This window comes from Tachypleus tridentatus, chromosome 7 (assembly GCF_004210375.1).
Source record: "Tachypleus tridentatus isolate NWPU-2018 chromosome 7, ASM421037v1, whole genome shotgun sequence".
NCBI lineage: Eukaryota > Metazoa > Arthropoda > Merostomata > Xiphosura > Limulidae > Tachypleus > Tachypleus tridentatus.
In genome coordinates this window covers 9,519,723-9,542,655 of record NC_134831.1, presented here as the reverse complement: position 1 = coordinate 9,542,655, position 22,933 = coordinate 9,519,723, and the positions used below count along the sequence as shown (strand labels likewise).

General features: G+C 32.2%; 1 protein-coding gene across 1 annotated transcript in view; it reads left to right on the top strand.

Moving 5' to 3' along the window:
• Positions 1 to 22,528, top strand: part of LOC143255067 (mothers against decapentaplegic homolog 6-like) — a 30,851-nt gene extending 8,323 nt beyond the window's left edge. The window contains exons 2-4 of the mRNA XM_076510116.1: positions 4,340 to 4,393; positions 4,657 to 4,734; positions 19,539 to 22,528. Coding sequence (XP_076366231.1) covers positions 4,340 to 4,393; positions 4,657 to 4,734; positions 19,539 to 20,083 — 677 coding nt within the window. The 3' untranslated portion in view covers positions 20,084 to 22,528. The remainder of the gene's footprint in view (positions 1 to 4,339; positions 4,394 to 4,656; positions 4,735 to 19,538) is intronic.
• The last annotated feature ends 405 nt before the right edge of the window (positions 22,529 to 22,933 follow it).

Below are 22,933 nucleotides of genomic sequence, written 5' to 3'. Positions count from 1 at the left end.
ACCTTGGTAAAATTTGATAAACAAACTTTATTATTTATTATTATTGTTGTTGTTTCTCTGTTGCAGTAAAGTATAAAACTGAATGGGTGTTTTGGTTGAATTGAAGTCACGAACATTTATGTTTCTTACAGAAATAAAACAAATTATCCATTAATGACGTCATAAGTAACTGTCTTTTATTATTCTTTTGTTTGTTTTTGAATTTAGTGCAAAGCTGCATGAGGGCTATCTGCGCTAGCTGCTCCGAAATTTGAAGTGATAGACCAAAGGGAAGGCACCTAGTAAACACCACCCACGCCATCTCTAGAGCAATTCTTCTATCAACAAAAAATTGGATTTGTCATCAATTATACCCCTCCCACGGTTGAAAAGAGCGAGCATGTTTGGTGACGGGTTTAGAACTCGTGATGCGCGGCCGGCGAGTGTAGCACCCTCTAACTAGATTTTCTCTACTATTTTACTGGACACAGAAATACAGGTTGGTAACCTAATATGTACCTCGTACTATGCTAAAGAAGGAATTTTCAAATAATCCAGCTTTTAGAACTGCTGTAGTGGGTGGAATCATGAAAAGACGAAGTTTTGGGTAGCTTTGAGGTTTGATAGTAATCAAGGACATGTTAATATTTTCATCACGATGGCCACCCCTAATTGTAGAAGCTGCCACAGGGCAAGGCTTGTAATAGTATCCATAATAAACAACACCAGGCTAATGTTTAGTACTTAGCATCTCTAGTTACTTTGTAAATACATTAGCACATTAATCCTGATATAGTTATGTGTATTTGTAAAGTGTCTTAGCAGAGAACAATATTAAGTATTTGTAAGGTTAGAACTGACCTCATGATTCAAAATATTTAAAACAAAAAGATGCATGGACAATATGATAATATTATACAAACTAGTCATGTTGTTAACAGGAAAGAACATAGTAACCTAATCAGATATACTATATCATATTGTTGTGATAACCTGTTAAAATATACTATATCATATTGTTATGATAACCCCTTGAAACATACTGTATCATATTGTAATGATAACCTGTTGAAATATACTTTATCATATTGTTATGATAAGCTATTGAAATATAGTATATCATATTGTTGTGATAACCTTTTGAAATATATCATACTGCCTGTTGGAACATACTATATTATATTATTATGATAACTTGTTGAAATATACTATATTATTCTGTTATGATAACCTGTTGGAATATACTGTGTCATATTGTTATAGTAACATGATGAAATGCAGTATATCATATTGTTATAATAAACTGTTGAAATATACTGTATCATACTGTTATGGTAAGTTGTTTAAATATAGTATATCATATTGTTGTGATAACCTGTTTAAACTTACCATATCATATTGTTATGGTAACCTATTAGAAAGTAGTATATCATATTGTTTTATAACCTTGTAAATATACTATATCATATTGTTATATTAACTTTTCAAAATATACTATGTGATATTGTTAGAGTAACATTTTGAAATATACTATATCACATTGTTCTTTTAACCTGTTGAAACCTATTAAATGATATTGTTATGATAACATGTTGAAGTATGCTATATCATATTTTTATAGTAACATGTTGAAATATACTGTATGATATTCTTATGATAACCTATTGCAATATACAAGATCATATTGTTATGGTAACCTGTTGAAACAAACTATATCATATTATCATAGTAACCTGATGAAATATACTGTATCATGTTGTTATAGTAATGGTTATATACTGTAAGATATTTTTATGATAACCTTTTGAAATATACTAGATTATGTTGATATGATAACCTGCTGAAATATACTATATTATGTTGTTATGATAACCCCTTGAAGCATATTGTATCATATTGTAATGATAACCTGTTGAAATATACTTGATCGTATTGTTATGATAACCTTTTGAAATATATTGTATCATATTGTTATGATAACATGTTGAAATATACTATATCATATTGTTTTAGTAACCTTTTGAAATATTCTGTATTGTATTGATATAGCAACCTGTTGAAATATACCATATCATTTTGTTATAGTAACCTGTTGAAGTATGCTATATCATATTGTTATGATAACATGTTGAAATATACTATATCATATGGTTTTAGTAACCTATTCAAATACACTATATCATATTGTTATGATAACTTGTTGGAACATACTATATCATACTTTTATGATAAGCTGTTTAAATATATCATATTGTGATAACCTTTTAAAATATATCATATTGTTAATATAACTTTGAAATATAATATACAATATTTTCTTAGTTACCTATTCAGATATACTATAACACATTGGTATGATAACCTGTTGAAAAATACTATATCATATTGTTATGATAACCTGTTGAAAAATACCACATCATATTGTTATAGTAACCTGTTGTAATATGCTGTATCATATTGGTATTATAACGTATTGAAATATACTAGATCATATTGTTATGATAACCTGTTGAAATATACTATATCATATTGTTATAGTGTGCTGTAGAAATATAGTGGATCATATTGTTATGATATTCTGTTGGAATATACTTTATCATATTCTTTTAGTAACCTATTCAAATATACTATATAATATTGTTATGATAACATGTTGAAATATCTTATGTCATATTCTTATGATAACCTGTTTAAACATACTATATCACACTGGTGTGATAACCTGTTGAAAGTTACTATATCATATTCTTATGATAACCTGTTGAAAGTTACTAAATCATATTGTTATGATAACATGTTGAAATATACTATATTGTATTGTTATGATAAACTGTTGAATTATACTATATCATATTGTTATGATAACATGTTGAAATTACTATATCGTATGGTTATTGTAACCTGTTGGAATATACTGTATCTTATTGTTATGATAACCTGTTGAAATATACCATATCATACAGTTTTAGTAATCTGTTGAAATATACTATATCATATTCTTACAGTAACCTGTTCAAATATATTGTATCATATTGTTATGATAACTTGTTGAAATATACTATATCATATTGTTATCATAAGCTGATTAAATATAGTATCACAATAGTGTTTACAGTTGAGTAATAATAATATTCATTTATTTTTGCTGTTTTCACAAGAGTGTTTTCAGTTGAATAATGATATTTGATATTTTCCTTGCTGTAACGGTACTATTTACAGTTGAATAATAATGATGATCAGATATTTTTGTTGCTCTGACATTAGTATTTACAGTTAAGCAATAATAATATTCCAATATTTTTGTTTCTGTGACAGTAGTGTTTACAGTTGAGTAATAATGATATTCATATACTTTTGTTGTCACGACAAGAATGTTTACAGTTGAATAATAATGCTATTTGTATGTTTTTTGCTGTTGCAGTAGGATTTAATGTTGAGTAATAATGATATACAAATATTTTTGTTGATGTCACAGTTGTTTACAGTTAAGTAATAGCAGTATTCAGATATTTCTCTTGCTGCCACACTGGTGTTTATAGTTGAGTCATAATGATATTAAGATATTTTGTTGCTGTAACAGTAGCATTTACAGTTGAGTAATAATGATATTCATATATTTTTCTTACTTTCACTGTAATGTTTACAGTTGAATAATAATAATATTTGGATACTTTTGTTGATGTTACAATTGTGTTTACAGTGAAGTAATAATAATATTCAGGTTTTTTTCTTGCTAGTACAGTAGTGTTTATAGTTTAGTAATAATTATATTCAGATTATTTTGTTGCTGTCACAGTAGTGTTTACATCTGAGTATTAATGATATTCAGATTTTTTTGTTGCTGTCACAGTAGTGTTTACAGTTTAGTAATAATGATATTCAGATTTTTTTTTTGCTGTCACAGTAGTTTTTACAGTTGAGCATTAATGATATTCAGATTTTTTTGTTGCTGTCACAGTAGTGTTTACAGTTGAGTGTTAATGATATTCAGATTTGTTTGTTGCTGTTACGGTAGTGTTTACAGCTGAGTATTAATGATATTCAGAATTTTTGTTGCTAGCACAGTAGTGTTTACAGTTGAGTGTTAATGATATTCAGATTTGTTTTGTTGCTGTCACAGTAGTGTTTACAGTTGAGTGTTAATGATATTCAGATTTTTTTTGTTGCTGGCACAGTAGTTTATACAGTTGAGTAATAATGATATTCAAATTTTTTTTTGTTGCTGTCACAGTAGTTTTTACAGTTGAGCATTGATGATATTCAGATTTTTTGTTGCTGTCACAGTAGTTTTTACAGTTGAGTATTAATGATATCCAGATAGTTTTGTTTCTCTTACATTCTTGTAACTTTTGATTTACAGACTCACCTCCTCCACCTTACTGTCGTTTTTCTCAGGAATTGCTTAAACCAGAAGGTAAGTAAGTGTTCTTTCTACTTCTTGGAACTGGAGTATATTGAAGTTACTTTTTAATAATTAAATATACTATACTATTGTTCATTTTGTACTGATTGTTGTTATTTCTCATAAATGTGGTATTATAGGTTTAGTGCATGTGGTCGAAAACATGTTAACACACGAGGAATTATAATGATAAATTGACCAATAACTAAATTGTTCAGAAATGTCTTACAAGTAATTTCTTTCGTTTTCGTAAAACCAACTATTTACTACTTCAGACAGAGCGCCAAGTGAACTTGTTTTCCCAGAAATCGGAGGAACCAATCAGTACGGGTATTATTGCAGCCATCCCTCTGGTGAGTGTTATTGTTGACACAGTAATACAGAATATGCCAAAATTTCACTAACTTACATATGTGTGTGTTTGTGTCTATTTATGTATATAGGAAAGTTAGGTTGGAGTGGAAGATACAGTTTAAACCCAGCACATTGATAGTCAGTTACAGAAGGGAATGTTGACAAAGGAACAACAACGAAAACAAAAAGTTCAGTGTATCAATACAGAATATAACCACTTGTATGAATTAACTTTTTGTGAGAAGTTATAGTATTAACATAATATTTTACTCCTTGTTCTCGTGTTTACTGTTGATTTATTTGATTGTTATAAGCTATATTTTCAATGTTGTTATTTAGTCGTTTGCTAGAGACAGTTGCTGATCATAATGCTAGATTTATTTGGAAGGACTGAGAGAGAGTCCACTGTAAATACAAAAAATGAATGCCCAAGTAGTGGACGATCTAGGAAAGATTGAGTTGTTGAGTAAAATTATTCAAATTACTGAGATTTAGTGTTTGTTATTCAGAAAGTTAGGTTTGTTAACAGTCAAGCATGTTTCTATTATTGTTAAATGTTGTTAGGACTAACGTAGTTTCGGAGTTTGTTGTGTAACGTTTTGTAGTTGAATTTAGGTCTATAGGTGAATTGGCTGTAGCAAACGTTTAAAATAAATAAAATAATGTTATTGATACGCAAAACTAGGTCTCGCATTATTTTTACCAATAAATTAAAAAAAACCCACATTACAATATAAATTTTTGTGAAAACTATTGTTGCCTTTGTTGCAAGTTGAAGTGACTCTTATAGGATAATGTTCCTTCCAGTTCACGTGATTATTGTTGATTTAATTTATATTTTGTAATTATGAACTAGTTGGTTTTGTGACTGCTGGAGAAGTATTTTATCCTGGCTCTCGTGTGTTATTATTGTTGTTCTTGGTAAAAGTTTAGTTTACAGGAATGTTTGAAAACATGTTTATATGTTTGTTTCATCTTATGATACCGACAACAGCTCGATGTGGCTTCTGTGCTAGACATATAATTTTAATGCCTCTTTCGCTTATCCTACTGAGGTAATAACGTTAGACTAGATCAGATAATAAGGGCCTTCAGAGATACGTCTGTGCCGTAGGGCACAGGCTGACTCTTTTTTTTTTTTCTCTCTCTTCTTTTAACTTTAAATTATCAGGTGTAATGTCTACTTTTTGCTTGTCGTCATTTGGCTAGTTAGACTCCATAGGTGGCGTTGAGAAGAATCCATTTTGAGTGTGAGGGAGTGTTGGTACTTTTAAACGAACTATCCTATATGGTTGAATTCGTTTCGACCTCTAATTTAATGTTAATGTAATGACGTTTCGAAAAGGATGTAACCGTAACGTGACTTAATGTGGTTTTAGAATTTTATAAGTAACAAGTCGCATATTATAGAGGTGTCTTGTTCAGAGGGCGCACCAGATGAAATGTAGTACTCCATAAGCGTTCTTATAAACAATATTTCGCGGTTAAAAGTAACTTTATTTCACAGAAGATAACCCGCTGACAGTGATGTCTACTTGAAATACCGTTAAACAGGCGAGCTTCTCGTCTCTCCTTTACTAAACTATGACATTTTATAGAATAAAAACATAGTTTAGATCTTTAGTGAGATAAAGCTGTCGTTTAATTTTATCACAGATTTAAACCTCCACGAGATTTCGTAAGTGCAAAACTTTGTTTTCCTTTAGCATTGTTCAAGGAACGTCACTAAGTAACCACCTGTCATGTCGTACCTATGTCAGTTAGCTGTGTGGTTGATACCCCCAGTTAAATAGATATAGGACTTTAATATCAGTTTCGGCCTTTTGTGAAAGCGCTCACGCTGTTCTGGTTTTCGAATGGTGTTTTACCGAGTGACGGCTACGGTGTCTTTTTTGTGCTATATGAAAAAAACCCACCAAGAACGACTGTTTGACTTGTAATGCAGTACTGAGAAAGCAACTTACCATGGTACAGTAAAGGTCGAATTTTTCCAGCGTAAACTAATTATTTTACAAACCAGAATTTATAAAATATTAAGCCATCTTCATTTCATGTATATATATATAATATATACTCAGTGAAAAATGAATTAGATGTACAGAGATTTTGAAAACATGTTCAGTGGTAACTGGTTCTGTCTCTTACTTAAATTGTGTTCTAAGATTCTTAAAACACAGCACAGTATCTTTTCCACGGAGGGAAAAAAAATACAAAAATTGCATGTATCATTATTACTGGTGAGCATTTCGCCAAGCCCTCTATTCTAAACTTCAAAGTATAACTTCCAGCTAAAGACTTTTAAAGAAGGATAAACCAGTTTCTTCTGTATCAATAAAGATAAACCAGTTTTTTCCATATAAGTAAGGATAAACCGATTTAATCTATATCAATAAGAATAAACCACTTTTTCCAGTATAAAGTAGGATAAACCAACTTTTCCAGTATAAAGAAGGATAAACCAGTTTTTTCTGTATCAAGAAGGATAAACAACCTTTTCCAGTTTAACAGAAAGATAAACCATATCTTTCATTATAAAGAAGGATAAACCAGCTTTTCCAAGGTAAAAGAGTTTATAGAAGGATAACTTGATTTCTTTAATATGAATAATTTAAATGGACATATCCCAACTTTAGATAACTTGGATTCTTTAGTATGAATACTTTAAATGGACATATCTCAGGTTAACTTAGTTTCTTTAATGTGAATAGTTTAAATGGACGTATTTCAGGGTAACCTAGATTTTTTAATATGAATGGTTTAAATGGGCATATCTCAGGTTAAGTTGGTTTCTTTAATATTAATAGTTTAAATGGACATATCTCAGGCTTAGTTTCTTTAGCATGATAGTTTAAATGAACAAATCTCAGGTTAAGTTGGTTTCTTTAATATTAATAGTTTAAATGGACATATCTCATGTTTGTTTTTCTGTTATACGGGGATAGAATGAACACAACCAGGTTTTTCTTGCCACCAACGTGAATTGTTTATTTCACTGTTTTCAGAGAGCCCTAGTGTTTCGGGGAATCACAGGCAGTGTTAACGGTTGTTGCGTAATTGTTGATGTCACGTAATTCCGCGAAAGTGGAATGGACAAATGGGAAGTAGGTTAGCTCCTTGTAGTTACCGTATAAACATCGGCAACAGATGAAAATCTTAAATATAAACACGATGTTTGTGTGTGTAGTTGACAACAGTTCTGCACAACGCTAAAATCAGGGGTTCAGTTCCCCTCGGTTGGCTTAGTATATAGCCCGATGTGGCTTTGCTCTAAGAAAACACACACAATAGTTCTGTGACATTAACTGAAACTTCAAGCCGTACGTGGTGGATAGTCAAAACTTGTGACAAAAACGTCCGTAAAACAACTAATAAAATGAGGTGAAAAGTAAAATGAAGGTAGATATAACAGGGAGTTGACTTTAATCATAATTGCTGAAGACAGAACAACTTAGCAGATCTAGTCAAGAGTTAAAAATTAGGACAACAAATGAGGGTAGAACAGTTGGTTAGTTGGACCAAGTGGAGACTTGTTGCTGGGCGGGACGTAATAACGTACAATGTTGGGGAGAGCATGTGACTGACAGAAGAGCGACCTAGACTCGCTGGAGTCGATATGAGAATATAGGCTAAGATAGAAGTATGGAGAAACTGGCACTTAGTCAAACTAAAAACGCAAAGTTAGTAACGCACAGAATGCACGAGCGAAGTACTAAGCGACAGAATACTGTTATATCAGCGACAAATAACCTTTAGCAAAGTGAGTTGATGGTGCCAGAGTTTCTGATACTTTTAATACTAGTCGAAAAAGAAATTTTATTTGTTTCGCGTGTCGACCCTTTTGATGTTCTGAATCATAAGGGATACCTTTAATTTATAGACGATATTTCAAAATCCACATGACATAAACTTACACAGTCTCCATAGAGGTCATTGTGTCGTTAAGTAACTAATGTTGGTCATTAGTTAAGGTTCGGACTGCCGATTGGAGTATGTTGTTTATCATGCAAATGACTTTGTCTCAGTCATCAACGAAATCAAACTGGTTTTGAAATAATTGTTCGTGAGATAAATCGTTAGTACATACAGTTTACTGTATCACCAAGGCTGTTGGTGGGACTGTTCGATAGTAGTTTACTGTATTACCAGAGACGTTACAAATAATTTACCGTAATGACAGGGGTGTTACTGATACCATTCTTCAGTACCAAATAATTTACTATATTACTGGAGGCGTTAATGATATTCATTAATACCAAATAGCTTACTGTATTACCGAGGGCGTTAATGATATTCATTAATACCAAATAGCTTACTGTATTACCAGGGCGTTAATGGGCGTTAATGATATTTAGTTTCCTACATATAATAATGCGCCCCCGCTAGTACAGTGGTAAGTCTACGGATTTACAACGCTAAAATCAGGGGTTCAATTTCCCTCAGAGGGCTCAAAAGATAGCCCGATGTGGCTTTGCTATAAGGGAAAAAAAAAAAAAAAACACACACATAATAATACGATGCCATGTTTAAAAATGTAAAGTCGGTTCAATTCTTGTTGGATGGGAGTAGGGGTTAAGTATAACAATTGGGTAGAAAACTTATAAAGTCGTCTTTAATAAAATATTAGATTGAGATGTTCGATTTTGTTCTGAACGGTATTCATTTTATTTTTACAAAATGCCTTAAAACTGAAAGTCATATTGAGGAGTTGAAAGAAAAGTTTCAGCTGTGTTTTGGTGGTTTTATGTCAGTTCTCTTGTACGATGTATTAAAGACGTTTGTTGTCTAAACTACTGTGGAGGTTTTAAGACAATGTGCCACGTTTATATAGTGTTTAAAACACCTGATTTGATGTATTTGGTTATGTGCAACATAACAGCCTCATTATAGTTTTGTGTACTCTTAAGGGACACATTTAGCGTGTTTTGTATTATTACTTGGGGTCGTACAGTTTTTGTTTTATTATTTTGATTATGATCCACTATTCTATTATGAACCTTGATAGTAGTAGTTCATAATAAGGATCGCAAGGAACCGCCGAAAACTCTCATTGGGCAAAAAGCACCTTAAACAGTAAATATTCAGTTCAAACAACAATAAACCTTTATTATTGACTACTAAGGTTGTACACATGTGAAACTGCACAAAAAAAAAAAAAATCATCACGCATGTTTGACTTACAAGGAAAAGAAAATTTTCTAAAAACGGCTCGTTTTTAATTTATTATTATTATTATCTTACCAGCCTTCAACCAAAAGTGTTTAGTATATTGCACTCAAAGTTCTTATAGAATACTAAATAAGGTACTGCAAAGGTCGTAAGGGTATTGAAAACTCGATTTGTTTCTTCTATACTTTATATAAGAAAACAAAAAATCTCAATTCTAGTCTAGACAATATTATCATTATCCCTTTAAGTTAGCTTTCAAATATATGGTGTTCCTTTAAGTTTCAGAGTGAAACAAACTACTGGTCAGTAATAGATTAACGTTAGATTACTGTGTCTTTAAGTTATTCAGTGCTTTGTATGCTATATATTCGTTGTTCTTAGGAAGCCAACCCCCATTTATGTGTGAATTGATGAGGTGAAGAAATACACATAATATTAAATTTTATTACACACGTTAGTAGAATAATTCCTTTGAAAGACACGAAGGTTTATTTAAAGTGATGTTTCATATGAAAGGTCTGCTTTTCTACTGGTAAAATGTTATAGCACTTACTGGGGGGTGGTATCATATACCTATATTTGATCATTGCTGTGTATTATGTATAGATAATATGGATTTATAGAAACTATAAATGCCTACTTTATTCTCAGACATATCTCCATGACAATACCTAGCTGAAACTTAAAATTTTAAACCTGAACTAATGCAATCATATAGTTACTAAGTACAGTAAATCATCATGAACTGTACTGTTTTTCTGCTAGCTATGTTTAAAGTTACCTACCATATCAAGTAATCCTTTGTATATAGTTAAACATAAAAAAAGCCAACAAACACGATAAAAAACTTCAGACATTAAAAAACTGCAAATAAGGGATCGTACAGAATGAAGCTTGTAGTTTGAGTGAATGTCTGTAGTACCTCCAACTTTGTTTCCTTACTTTTTTACGAACATTATCCTGAGTTTTTAAATTCCCAATTTCTTTTTTATTGTGGGTGTGTTTATATATAAATATATGTTATTGGGATTTATTTCTCCATTATATGTATATAAGTTATTGCTGGGTCCATCTACTTTGTTTTTGCACTTTTATATATGCATTCTTGTTAGTGTTTGGCTTGTTTGTTCAATATTTTCTTGGGGTTCATCAATTTTGTTTTCAATATATTTACATGTGTTCTTGCTGGGATTCATCCAGTTTTTTTAACATGTTTACATATGTTTATTACAGGATTCATCCAGTTTTTCAATATGTTTAATGATTTCGTGATGAAATTAAACTAGGTTTTCAGTATATTTACATGTTTTCATGAGAGGGTTCAACCAGTTTTTCAGTATGTTTACATGTTTTTGCAATTGAGTTCAACCAGTTTTTTAGTATGTTTACACATGTTTATGATGGATTTCATCCAGTTTTTCAGTATGTTTACATGTGTTCATGATGGGTTTCAACCAGTTTCTCAGTATGTTTACATGTTTTTGGATGGGGTTCATCCAGTTTTTTTAGTGTCTTCACACATGTTTATGATGGGGTTCATCCTGTTTTTCAGTATGTTTATACATGTTCATGATAGGGTTCATCCAGTATTTTTTAGTAGCTGAGGTGCCCTGTTACAAAGTGTTAGATAATGTTTCCTTTCTTTTGTTATTAAATCCCGAATGATTGTATTAGGTACCAATTGCATACCTTCCTTGTGGAAGGAATACAATGTTTGACTAAATGACTTCTTATGTCTTTAAACTCAAACCTAGATAGATCTGTAAGAAAGTAGAAATGTGTTCTCTTTGAGGGCTCTTATCTCCCTCCTCGGCTGAAAACCATAAGAAAAAATAGCCCACATTGGATATTGGCCTGTTACCATACCAGAAAATTGAGCCAACCAAGTTTGAGTGATCCAACAATAAATAAATAATTTATTATTTAATAAATATGGACTTTTAACAATACAAGTTATTAAACCTACTCCACATGAATATGAGTAGGTTGAATAACTTGTATTGTTAACAGTCCATATTTATTAAACATCTTGTTATATATCAGGGAATTCAAGTAGGTTTAAGAAATTGTATTGTTAATAGTCCATATTTATTGAACAGCTTGTTACATATAGTGAAATGGAGTACGTTTAATAACTTCTGCTGTTAACAGTTCATATTTATTAAAGATCTTGTTACATATCAGTAAATTGAAGAAGGTTTAATACCGGGGAAACGAGTTAGCCAAGTTTGAATGATCAAACAATAAATAAATTATTTATTTGTTTAATAAATATGGACTCTTAACAATACAAGTTATTAAACCTACTTCAGTTTACTGATACGTTACAAGATGTTTAATAAATATTGACTGTCAACAATACAAGTTATTAAAGCTACTCATATTCACTAACATGCAACTAGCTGTTTAATAAATATAGACTTTTAACAATACAAGCTATTAAACCTACTTCAATTTACTGATACATAACAAGATGTTTAATAAATATGGACTGTTAACAAATGTTGCATAAATAGTGTTCCTGTATCTCAGACTATGGTAATCCAAATCATCATACACCATCAGTGGATGTCTCCAATGAACTCTTACTTAACCCTAGTACACACACTCAAAAAAATTACGTTGCCCACACTGGGGGTCATTTTTGACCCCCACCAAAAATATTTAAAAAAAATTTATTTTCATATAAGCAAAGTATAAATTTGGACAAAATATTTATTCTATACAATTTATGCATACACTCTTGGTAACTTTATGGTCATTGCAAGCCATTTTACTACATTTGATACACTTTGAAGAAGTTTTTTTCCTTGAATCACGTGCGCATATTTGACACCATTTCCTAACGTTCTCTTCAGCAACTTTTTGTCTTTTTGGAAAGATCACTTCATTTGTATCTTCTTCAGGCAGTAATTCATCAGTAAGCAACTTCAGAAATTCACGTCTTGCTCTTTTTTGGTACTTTGATGCGAATTCTGGATGGCGCTGGCGATAGAGAAGGTAAGCATTGTATGCAGCAGCATCAAAAATGTTATAAAATAGTGCCATTGGCCACCTTCTGGTCTTTCTTTTTGTGGAAAAGAATCTAACTATTTGGTCTAGTGTATCGACTCCTCCTTTGGTGGAGTTATAGTATGATATTATTTCAGGTTTTCCTGATTCATCATTGATTGAGGGCTCTCTATGCAATGTAGATAAGAATATTCTAGAATGCTCGAGAACATTTATAGAGTGTTCTAGAATGTTCTAGAACACAAAATTTCATATCAATATATTATTTGATTGTTTACCAGACATGTAATTGAGTTTTTTAAACGGGGGTCAAAAATGACCCCCAATGTGGAAAACGTGAATTTTGACATTAGACAAGGGATGTAAAACCCCATTTGCATAAAATACATGTTAAACGTATTAGTATAGTATGTTATTAGTATAGATTAAATTAGGTACATTTTTAGGCCCGAAAGTCACACCTTTGATATTTCTATAACAACTTAAACACAAGTGGGCCCATTTTTGACCCCCACCGTGTGTATGAGGGTTAATATACCAAACTTCCATTAAGAAATACTCGGTAAACTGTGAGGAAGGTGTGAAACACGAAGTGTTCAAAACTCGATGAACTGTGAGCAAGGTGTGAAACACAAACTATTCAAAACATGTTCTTGATCGCATCTGCTGTGTGAATGTTTAAAATTTTTTTGGTCTTGTGTATGTGTTCCAAGCTATGTGTCTACATCTTCCAAGCTTTGTTAATACATTTTCCAAGTTATATGTGTGCGTTCATCATTTGATCACAAGAGCGTTTTTGTTCAACTAGTGTGTGACAGACCTCTATGGTATATTTACTATTTGATTTGCATTGAATTTTAAAGGTGAATAAATACGTGTAGACACAATGCTAGTGTTTACAGGAACAAGTTTGGAGTATTTTTGTTGATACTTTTGAACACGAAGACAACCCTATCAGAATGAGCAATCTGTAAACTGGCCTTGGAGCTACAAATTCCTTTTTCTTTTTTTTTTGTCCAGGCATTAAATGAAGCTGAAGAGCATAAGTTTCGCGAGAACGAACTTTCTCACCCTCAAAATGAAATAGTGGTGACCAAAGAGCCTTGTGTACGTCAAAGTAGTAAAGAAAGTGTTCTAGTAGGTCGTTAAGGGGTTTGGTGAAGGTTTCGTCCAGCTTACATGAGATGCAGACTCTGTGAACATTTAAATATTAACAGTTAATCTGTGAAGTTTGTTTTTAATAATTTTGGGTAACCTTCTGACTCTTTAGGTGGCTTATGTGTATTACTCATAAAGTTGTTTTAGGGACATTTCCTGCAGAAGAAAAAATATAATAAAGATCACAAGTTCCTAGGTATAAGGAAGAAGTTGAATAGCTTATCTGTAACATTGACTAAACTTCTATGAAAAATGCTTTAAATTGAGGAAGCAGTTGAAAACGTTTGATTTGGTTATCAGATGATAACAAGCTAGAAATGTTAGACATTTTATAGAAGAATAGTAAAAATACAGCAAAGAGAGAAGCAACGTGTCGTAAATAGTAGTTTCACCGGTATTTGTATAACAAAGTAACTCTAACAATGCAGTCATAACACTGATCTTGAAGGGTAGCCATAACAAGTTAGGCTTAATTCTGAGCTAGTCTTATTTTTGTGAAGGATCTTGAAAATTAGGCCTAACAATTTGATTTTGACACAAAGTCTTATATGTGGGAAAGACCTTGAAAATTAGTCCTAACAACTTTGTTTTATGTAGACCGTCTACCTGTTCAAACTTGTAAAGTTGTGCTAATATTTCCAGTACAAATATATAAGGTAATTAGCAGTTAACAACAGTCGGACTATCAAGAGATACAGTCATGTGGAAAAGTTAGGACACCCTATGAAAGCCTGTGTATTTTTGTAACATTTTTGGATATATAGATATTGAATCTCAATTTTAGCAATACTGAGAGATTACAGGAATATAACTAAACAATTAAACCTGAAGAAAAGACTTTTCAAGATCTTCTGTAAATGTAATTCTACAAAAATGCATATTCTAACTGAGGAAAAAGTTAGGACACCCTACCCCTTAATAGCTAGTGTTACCCCCTTTGGCTGAAATAACTACAGTGAGACATTTCTTGTAGCCATCTACCAGTCTCTGACATTGATCTGAAGAAAGTTTGCCCCACTCCTCAATGCAGAATTCTTTCAGCTGTGAGATGTTTGAGGGTTTTTTGCATGTACAGTCCGTTTCAAGTCACCCCACAGCATCTCAATGGGATTAAGATCTGGGCTTTGACTCGGCCATTCCAGGACTCTCCATTTCTTAGTTTTCAGCCAGTCCTTAGTGGATTTACTATTATGTTTTGGGTCATTGTCTTATAGCAGGATCCAGTTCCACTTCAGCTTTATTATTATTGTACAGATGGACTCACATGTTCCTCAAGCACCCTCTGATACACGGTAGAATTCATGGTGGATTCTATGATTGTGAGCTGTCCAGACCTGCTGCAGCAAGGCAGCCCCAAACCATGATACTTCCACCTCCATGCTTCACAGTTGGTATGAGGTTCTTTTCCTGGAATGCTGTATTCGGTTTACGCCAAACATGTCCTCTGTTCTGGTGTCCAAATAATTCAATTTTGGACTCATCTGTCCAAAGAACATTACTGCAGAAGTCCTGGTCTTTGTCTACATTTTCTATGGCAAACTTCAGTCTGGCCTTGATGTTTCTCTTAGAGAGCAAAGGTTTCCTCCTTACACACCTCCCATGCAAGTTAAACTTGTGCAGTCTCTTTCTGATTCCAGAGGCATGCACTTTCACATCAACAGTAGCCAGAGCCTGCTGTAGGTCCCGTGATGACATGTTTGGGTGTTTGGAGACCTCTTTTAGCATCTTGCAGTTTGCTATCAGGGTGAACTTGCTTGGACGACCAGATCCGGGCATGTTGACAATTGTTTTGAAAACCCTCCACTTGTTGACTATTTTCGGACAGTGGAATGGCTGATTTCAAAATCTTTTGGGATCTTTTAAATCCCTTACCAGACTCATATGCTGCTACAGTTTTCTTTCTGAAGGCCTCAGACAGCTCTTTTGCTCTCACCATGGTGCTCATTCTTACTTCAACAGTCAGGAGCACACCAAACTAAATGTTTGAGGTTTAAATAGGGCAAGCCTCATTCAAAATGCTGAGTAAGAATCTTCTAATCATGTGCACCTGGTGTGATACACCTGTGTGTGAGTTGAGCCATTTTAAGTGGGAATAAATTTCGTGTGTCCTAACTTTTACTTCAGTAAGAATATGCATTTTTGTAGAATTACATTTACAGAAGATCTTGAAAAGTCTTTTCTTCAGTTTTAATTGTTTAGTTATATTTGTATAATCTCTCAGTATTGTTAAAATTGAGATTAAATATCTATATATCCAAAAATGTTACAAAAATACACAGGTTTTCATAGGGTGTCCTAACTTTTTCACCTGAGTGTAAGTTACATATTCATACAAAGAAGATTTTTTTTTTTTTCAAGGTAGCTACAGATGAAACTAATCTTGGGTATGTTACTGTAGTTACTACATTTTTCTTTATCCCTTTTCTGTAACACCTCGTCTTCATTGTCCCAGCAGCTAAATGTTCAATTTAAGGGTTAATCATGTTAAAACTAGGGTTTTGATACACTCAGTGGTCACATCAAAGAGAAATATTTTGTAGCTTTGTGCTTACCAACAAACGTTCCTTAACAACTTTTATTTCTTTTAACAAAGAACTCATTGTGTTGTTGGCTAATTCTGTTAAGTTTTATGTTGTTTATTGACCAAATAAGCAATAGTACTAGTTTCGTAAATAGTAAATGGAGGAAAATACACTCGTTCACTGTTACTATACAAACGTACATAAAAAAAAAAAAAACTAGTGCTATGGTAAGGATTAAAACACCTGTAATTCAAAGTTTACAATAATGGCACTTATCACAGACAATCTTTTATCAGCTGAATTTCATTCACTATGAACTCATGGAGTGGGTCTTTTATGTTTCATACAGCAATGGAAAAGTCACAGATTTTGCACCATCTAGGCTGTCAAAGGTGTCAGAAGACGTTTTTTACTCGGAGTGAAAGTAAGGTTACGCCAAGTTCTGTACTGCAGGTATATATAGACAGGTGCGTGACCTGTTGTACCTTATTTCACTCTGTCTGGGTCTTAAGTGAAAAATGTTTGAGTTTACCTGTGCGAACCCGTTGAAAACAGTAACTCCTCTTTTCTGTAATTGGTATTAAACAGACGAGAAAAAAAAATGACTATCTACAATGATGTTGTTGTTTAGGACACATTAATAAATAGTAAATTATGATAGCTCAAAGAAGTTGTTACTTTATAATTCCAGATCACTTAATAACTTTTGTATTCTCTTTGTTTATTTTAAGAGCTCTGCAATTATTTAAAACAAAATTTGCCTGTATTGTATAAGTTTAACCTACGTTGTAGGCTTGTGTTGATGGTATTGTTAAGTTTAACGTACGTTGTTGACTGGTGTTAATGGTGTTGTATAAGATTTATATATATCATTCACTTCTGTAAAAGTCTTACTAATAATCTAAGTGTCGGTGTGTAAGGATAAGTGTTTATATCACATGTTTATGTATTATCTATTAATAGTATTTGCCAGGTTATAACACTATATTTTGTCTAAAAGCTCGAGGTTATAATACCAACTATGTTCATATCGTTATTAATGTTATTTCTAGGTTAATAATAAAATGCTAATTTACAAATATATAAACGTCACATGTGCTTCCAAATGTTGTGGTTATAGTATGTCAGGTTGTGGCATGTTAAACACTGATTGCATTGTGTTTCCTTAATAACAAGAAATATTTGTTCTCAGTGACTCAACAGGAAGCTAGCTGGTTTATGACACTAAAATTTGGAGTCGGTTTGTCTGATTTTGTTTACAACAAAGAAACGTGAATTATTGGTGTATGACTAAAAAGGTCAGAAACTGGACATCTTGTTTCGCTGTGTTAACTGAAATCTACTCTAAAAATGGCAGCCGTTTCTCAATGGGAAGCTAGCTGGTTTATGACACTAAAATTTGTAGTTGGTCTGTCTGATCTTGTTTACAACAAAAAAAATGTGAATTATTGGTGTACAGCAAAAAAAGGTCAGATACTGGACGTCTTGTTTCGCTGTATTAACTGATATTTACAGTAAAAATGGGCAATTGTTTCGTATGGACTTCATGAACATGGTTCTTTAGCTTACATGTTAGTGTTTTGCTATCATATTCAGCTGTTAAAGTGGAAGAAAATTTAGTTATGTAACACAAGCTGTTTCACCTGGTGTAAATATGTGAAACTAAGGATGGGAGTTGGTCGACCACCAAGACAGATAAAAGGTTTAAATAAAAAAGTGTATCAGAAGCGTCATCTAATGAGAACTTAAGAAGTTTTTCATATTTCTCCTTCCCATGCCTTACAGTTTGAGAAGACATATCCTATAATTTATGATGAGATTGAAAGATATGCAGAAAGTATTAATAAAAATGTCAGTCTAAGAAACACAAAACATTAGAATAATATTTATTGATCAAGAAAGGTCGTTCTTTAACACCGGCCACTGAGGTTTCAAATATGAATCCTTAAAGTGTACATAGGACATATGAAGAGCTTTGCTGCCTACAATAGATCATTTTAAAAGTAGAATTAACAAGTTTCTATTTCTTCATACTCATTGAGATTTAAGAAACCAAGAGTTTAAAAGTTGGTAAATCTGGCTATGTATTTTGGTTGAACTCACCAAGCCTTTGTATCAATTTTGGCTTAAATTAGTTATGTAAATATACTTGGCTCAGGAAAGGAATACCGTGTTTCTCCGATAATAAGACCTACCCATAAAATAAGACCTAGTGTGATTTGTGGGGATAGTTTTAATATAAGCCCTACCCTTAAAATAAGCCCTAGTTAAGAGTGGCAGGAAGAGGTAAGAAATAAAAAAAATTAATTTATTGATTAGTTTAATAGTTAGTTAATTAGTTTGTTTAAGTATTAATCAGATAGTTTAATAGTTTAATAATAGTTTATTTTAAATGGTTAGTTTAATAGTTTTACTTTGTAACTTCATTTTTTTAATATATCAAAATAAGACATCCCCCGAAAATAAGCCCTAGTGTCATATTTTGGAGTGAAAATTAATATAAGCCCTGTCTTATTATTGGAGAAACACGGTAGCAGTGGTTGGTCAGAAACATGGAAATTTCTGTCCAGAATCCATACGTGAAACAACTTGTCACATATTTCTAGTAGCCAACTTGTTTAGTGCAAATTATTAGAAAACTTCAAAAATTTCACATCTCATATTTTTTCGTACCTATAGGTTTAGAACAGTAGCTATCTTGTCTTTAGTGAACATAGCTGTAGGTTTAGAACAGTAGTTAGCTTGTCGTTAGTGAACATAGCTGTAGGTTTAGAACAGTCGTTAGTGGTCGTACCTGTAGGTTTAGAACAGTGTCTAATTTGTTGTCCCTTTTGAATTTGCAAGATAAAGTTTCTGTAAGATAGTTGTACTTAAAAATAATATGAAGAAAATACATACTTTGCAAACTATGAAATCTTCTCATGTCTAAGTTTTATTCTTTTCAGAGGGCAGTGTTGGAGGGTTTTCTTCACAGCACTCCTGGTGTACATTGGCCTATTGGGAATTCCGGTCCCGTGTTGGTCGCTTATTCCCTGTTCATGAGAAGACCATAAATGTGTTTCATGATCTTCCTCATGGGGATGGACTGTGCCTAAATGCTCTCACTAGTGCTGAGGGATCACAGATGGAGAATGTTCTTCGAACAAGGCAGAAGATTGGATTAGGGATTACTTTGACCAGGGAGAAAGATGGTGTGTGGATGTACAACCGATCGCAATACCCCGTCTTTGTAAACTCTCCTACTTTAGACTTATCAAACATTCAGCCTTTAACTGTGTGCAAAGCCTCACCGGGTTACTCTGTTAAAGTATTTGATTATGAAAAGTCAAAATGCTACCAATGTTTAGAAAAATCTGACCCTTCAAATGGGCCTTTCAATCATAATGCAGTATGCATTAGTTTTGTGAAGGGTTGGGGCACCAAGTACTCTCGTCGGTGTATCACAGCTTGCCCTTGTTGGCTGGAAATCTTGTTCTCAGTGGTTAGGTGACAGAGAGAGTATTCATTCTAGTCAACTTTTGCAGTGCCATCAGAGTTCACTCTTGGCTAGAGAGGATTTGTAACGTATGATAAGTTTCACAGCTTTAATTTGTTAACCTGTGAATGAAGAAAGTACAAATATATGAAAGTCCAGGCCTACAAGTCGCCTGGTCCAGTGAATTGGTCTAGGTTCCATCCATGGAACCCACTATAAATATATATATCATGTATAGGAGTGTCCATTTGTATGTGGTCGTGATGAACACTCCAGTCACATAGGTGAAACTTCAGAAAGTCAAACTTACTTGTTTTTTATTATGTGCAATAATTTAAAGAAATCTCATCAGTTTCAGGTGTTAGGACCTGATACATAAAGAAGTAAACACAGTCAGTAAATTTGATTTACTTGGAGACTGGAATGATCAATATTATAGGTTTTACTTATTTGTTTTGTAAAAACAGAAAGGTATAATTACTAATACGTACTGGTTTGATACATGACTGGATGGTCATGTTTTCTTGGTTCTCAACAAGTGGTCATTATTCTTGCCAAGTATTTATGCAGTTCAGGGTGTCCCAATGCTGTGCTATAGCAGTGCCTTCAGACTTATGTACTTAATAAAGTAGGGATTTAGGGTCTTCTCAATGGGGACAGGAACTTACTTTGAACAGTATAGCAGGCAGTATAAGCTGCCACATAAGAGAAAAGTCTTAACGTTAAAGTTTTTATTCCATTCTGTAGTGAGCGAGTGTGTGTATGTTTGAAAATTATTACAGTCTCTGCTTAAGATCAGTTTCTGTTGGTAGAATTTATCTAAACAAAAATATGTATTGTTATTTTAAAATTTAAGAATATCTGTTATGAATTAAAGATAATAATAGAATAATAAGAAACTACAACAAAAGTTACACATTAAAACAACCAGTTAATAAGAAATGAAACATTAGAAATCTCCAAGTAAACATTGTTAGTGTTTAATTTTGGTAAATATTACCAGTTTTTTATGTTGCTGTTAATAGTTATCAGTATACAAGTGTCATGGGAGGTACAGAAACAACATGTATAAGTTTTCTATATCAATCTTACAGAAATACTGGTCTCTTAAAAGATAAGCTGCAACTGTTGGTTAAAAGAAGGTTTAATTGGTATTGTCTTAAATAATTAAAATTATATCAAAACTATATAAATTGTAAGGTTTTGGATATTTCTCAATAGTATTGTTTTTGATGGTTCATAATGAAATGAAAAATTATAATGTTTATAAATTAGAAGACATACTTGGTGTAAACCCATACTGTTTGTATAAGGTGAAAATAATATCAAAGTGAATGTTTTAATAAATTATATATTTCTGTAGTGAAAGTTTATAAACAGTGGTGTAGCATGGTAGGGGCAATATTTGTGTCCCCCTGATTGTTCTCCTGTATTGTTATTTTCTTTATTTCAGCAATTTTCCCTCTGTTTTTTCTGAACTTTATGTTTTGATGGGCAGAGCTAGTGTCTTTCTTAAACCATCAGATGTGTTGTAGTTACTGTTATTTTCAGTTTTGAAAGTAAAGTTCCATGTCATTTGTGGGATTAATAACATCTCGTAAATATGGGCATTTCTGAATTATTCATCGATATAAACAGCTGCAATAATTTTTCACATTTGTTTACAGGAGGTGACTGAAAAAATCAAGAAAACGTTTGTGAGACACTGTCCCATAGGTTATGTTTTAATACCAATGATAAGTATTATCTTCAGTGTTTATTTAACTTTTTGTCCTCCATAAGTATTGTTGACAGAAAGATAAACCATTTTATAATTCTCTGTAGTAAGTTGTCTTTCACAATTCTGTCAGTGACAGGTGAATGATTGTTGTGGTAGCAAACAGCTATTCCCATACATTCTCTGCAGTAGGTTTTGAAACTGTTTTTATTAAATAACACTTTACGTATGAAGATGGCTGAAAAAAATTGAGAGGTTACAAGTGTATTTGTTAATGTTACCAACTCAATTAGGTTTAGTGTTTTTTTATTTTCATATTAACAAAATATTTAGAGTGTACAGTGAGACTTTTGGATTCCCATATGTTTGGTGAAATTGTTCCTCCTATTCCTACTCCACTGTTTATATAGTTTTTGCTATTTTTTTATGTGAATATGGATTAATAATTAAAGGTTATCTTTATCAAACAAATAATGAGGTAATGTGAGGAGACACATATGGAAACCTTTTAATTTTCACAAGAAAATAATGAGTATTCTAGCTCTTAGTATGTTAACAGTATTAAGAGTATCCAGTTTTTTTGTTCTTAAGCCTACATTATACAGTTTAATAGAGTGGGAGCCACTTACATATATGATATTAAGTATAGCTCAAAGGACTGGCATTTTTGTAAATAATCACATTATTTTCACGTCATCTATGAATGTACAGAATGTATTTAAATAAAGTTATTATATAAAGAACACAGAGTTTTTATTGTTCAAACTTACTTTACTCATAGATATGGTTATAAGAAATTTTAATATTCATGTCTAGTGATGTCTGGCTTTTGTATCTCAAGTTTAAAGAACTTTGGTGCTATTATGTAATCTTACAAAAAACAAATTAATTGCCAAACTACCTAAAATCAACAGTTATCTCAAAGTTCATAACCTGGTGATAACATTACTAGCATCAAAAGTAATTAATCATACAAGATTCACAAAGTCAGTGTCATGTTACTTGTAACCAAAATATTTTATACCTATCTCCATATGACAGGACTACAGGCTATATCAGATGACAAATTTCTTCAGTGGATAGTGAATTGTATTTACAAAAACAAATATTAAATGATATCTAAGCATTTTTCAACCAATATAAAAAAA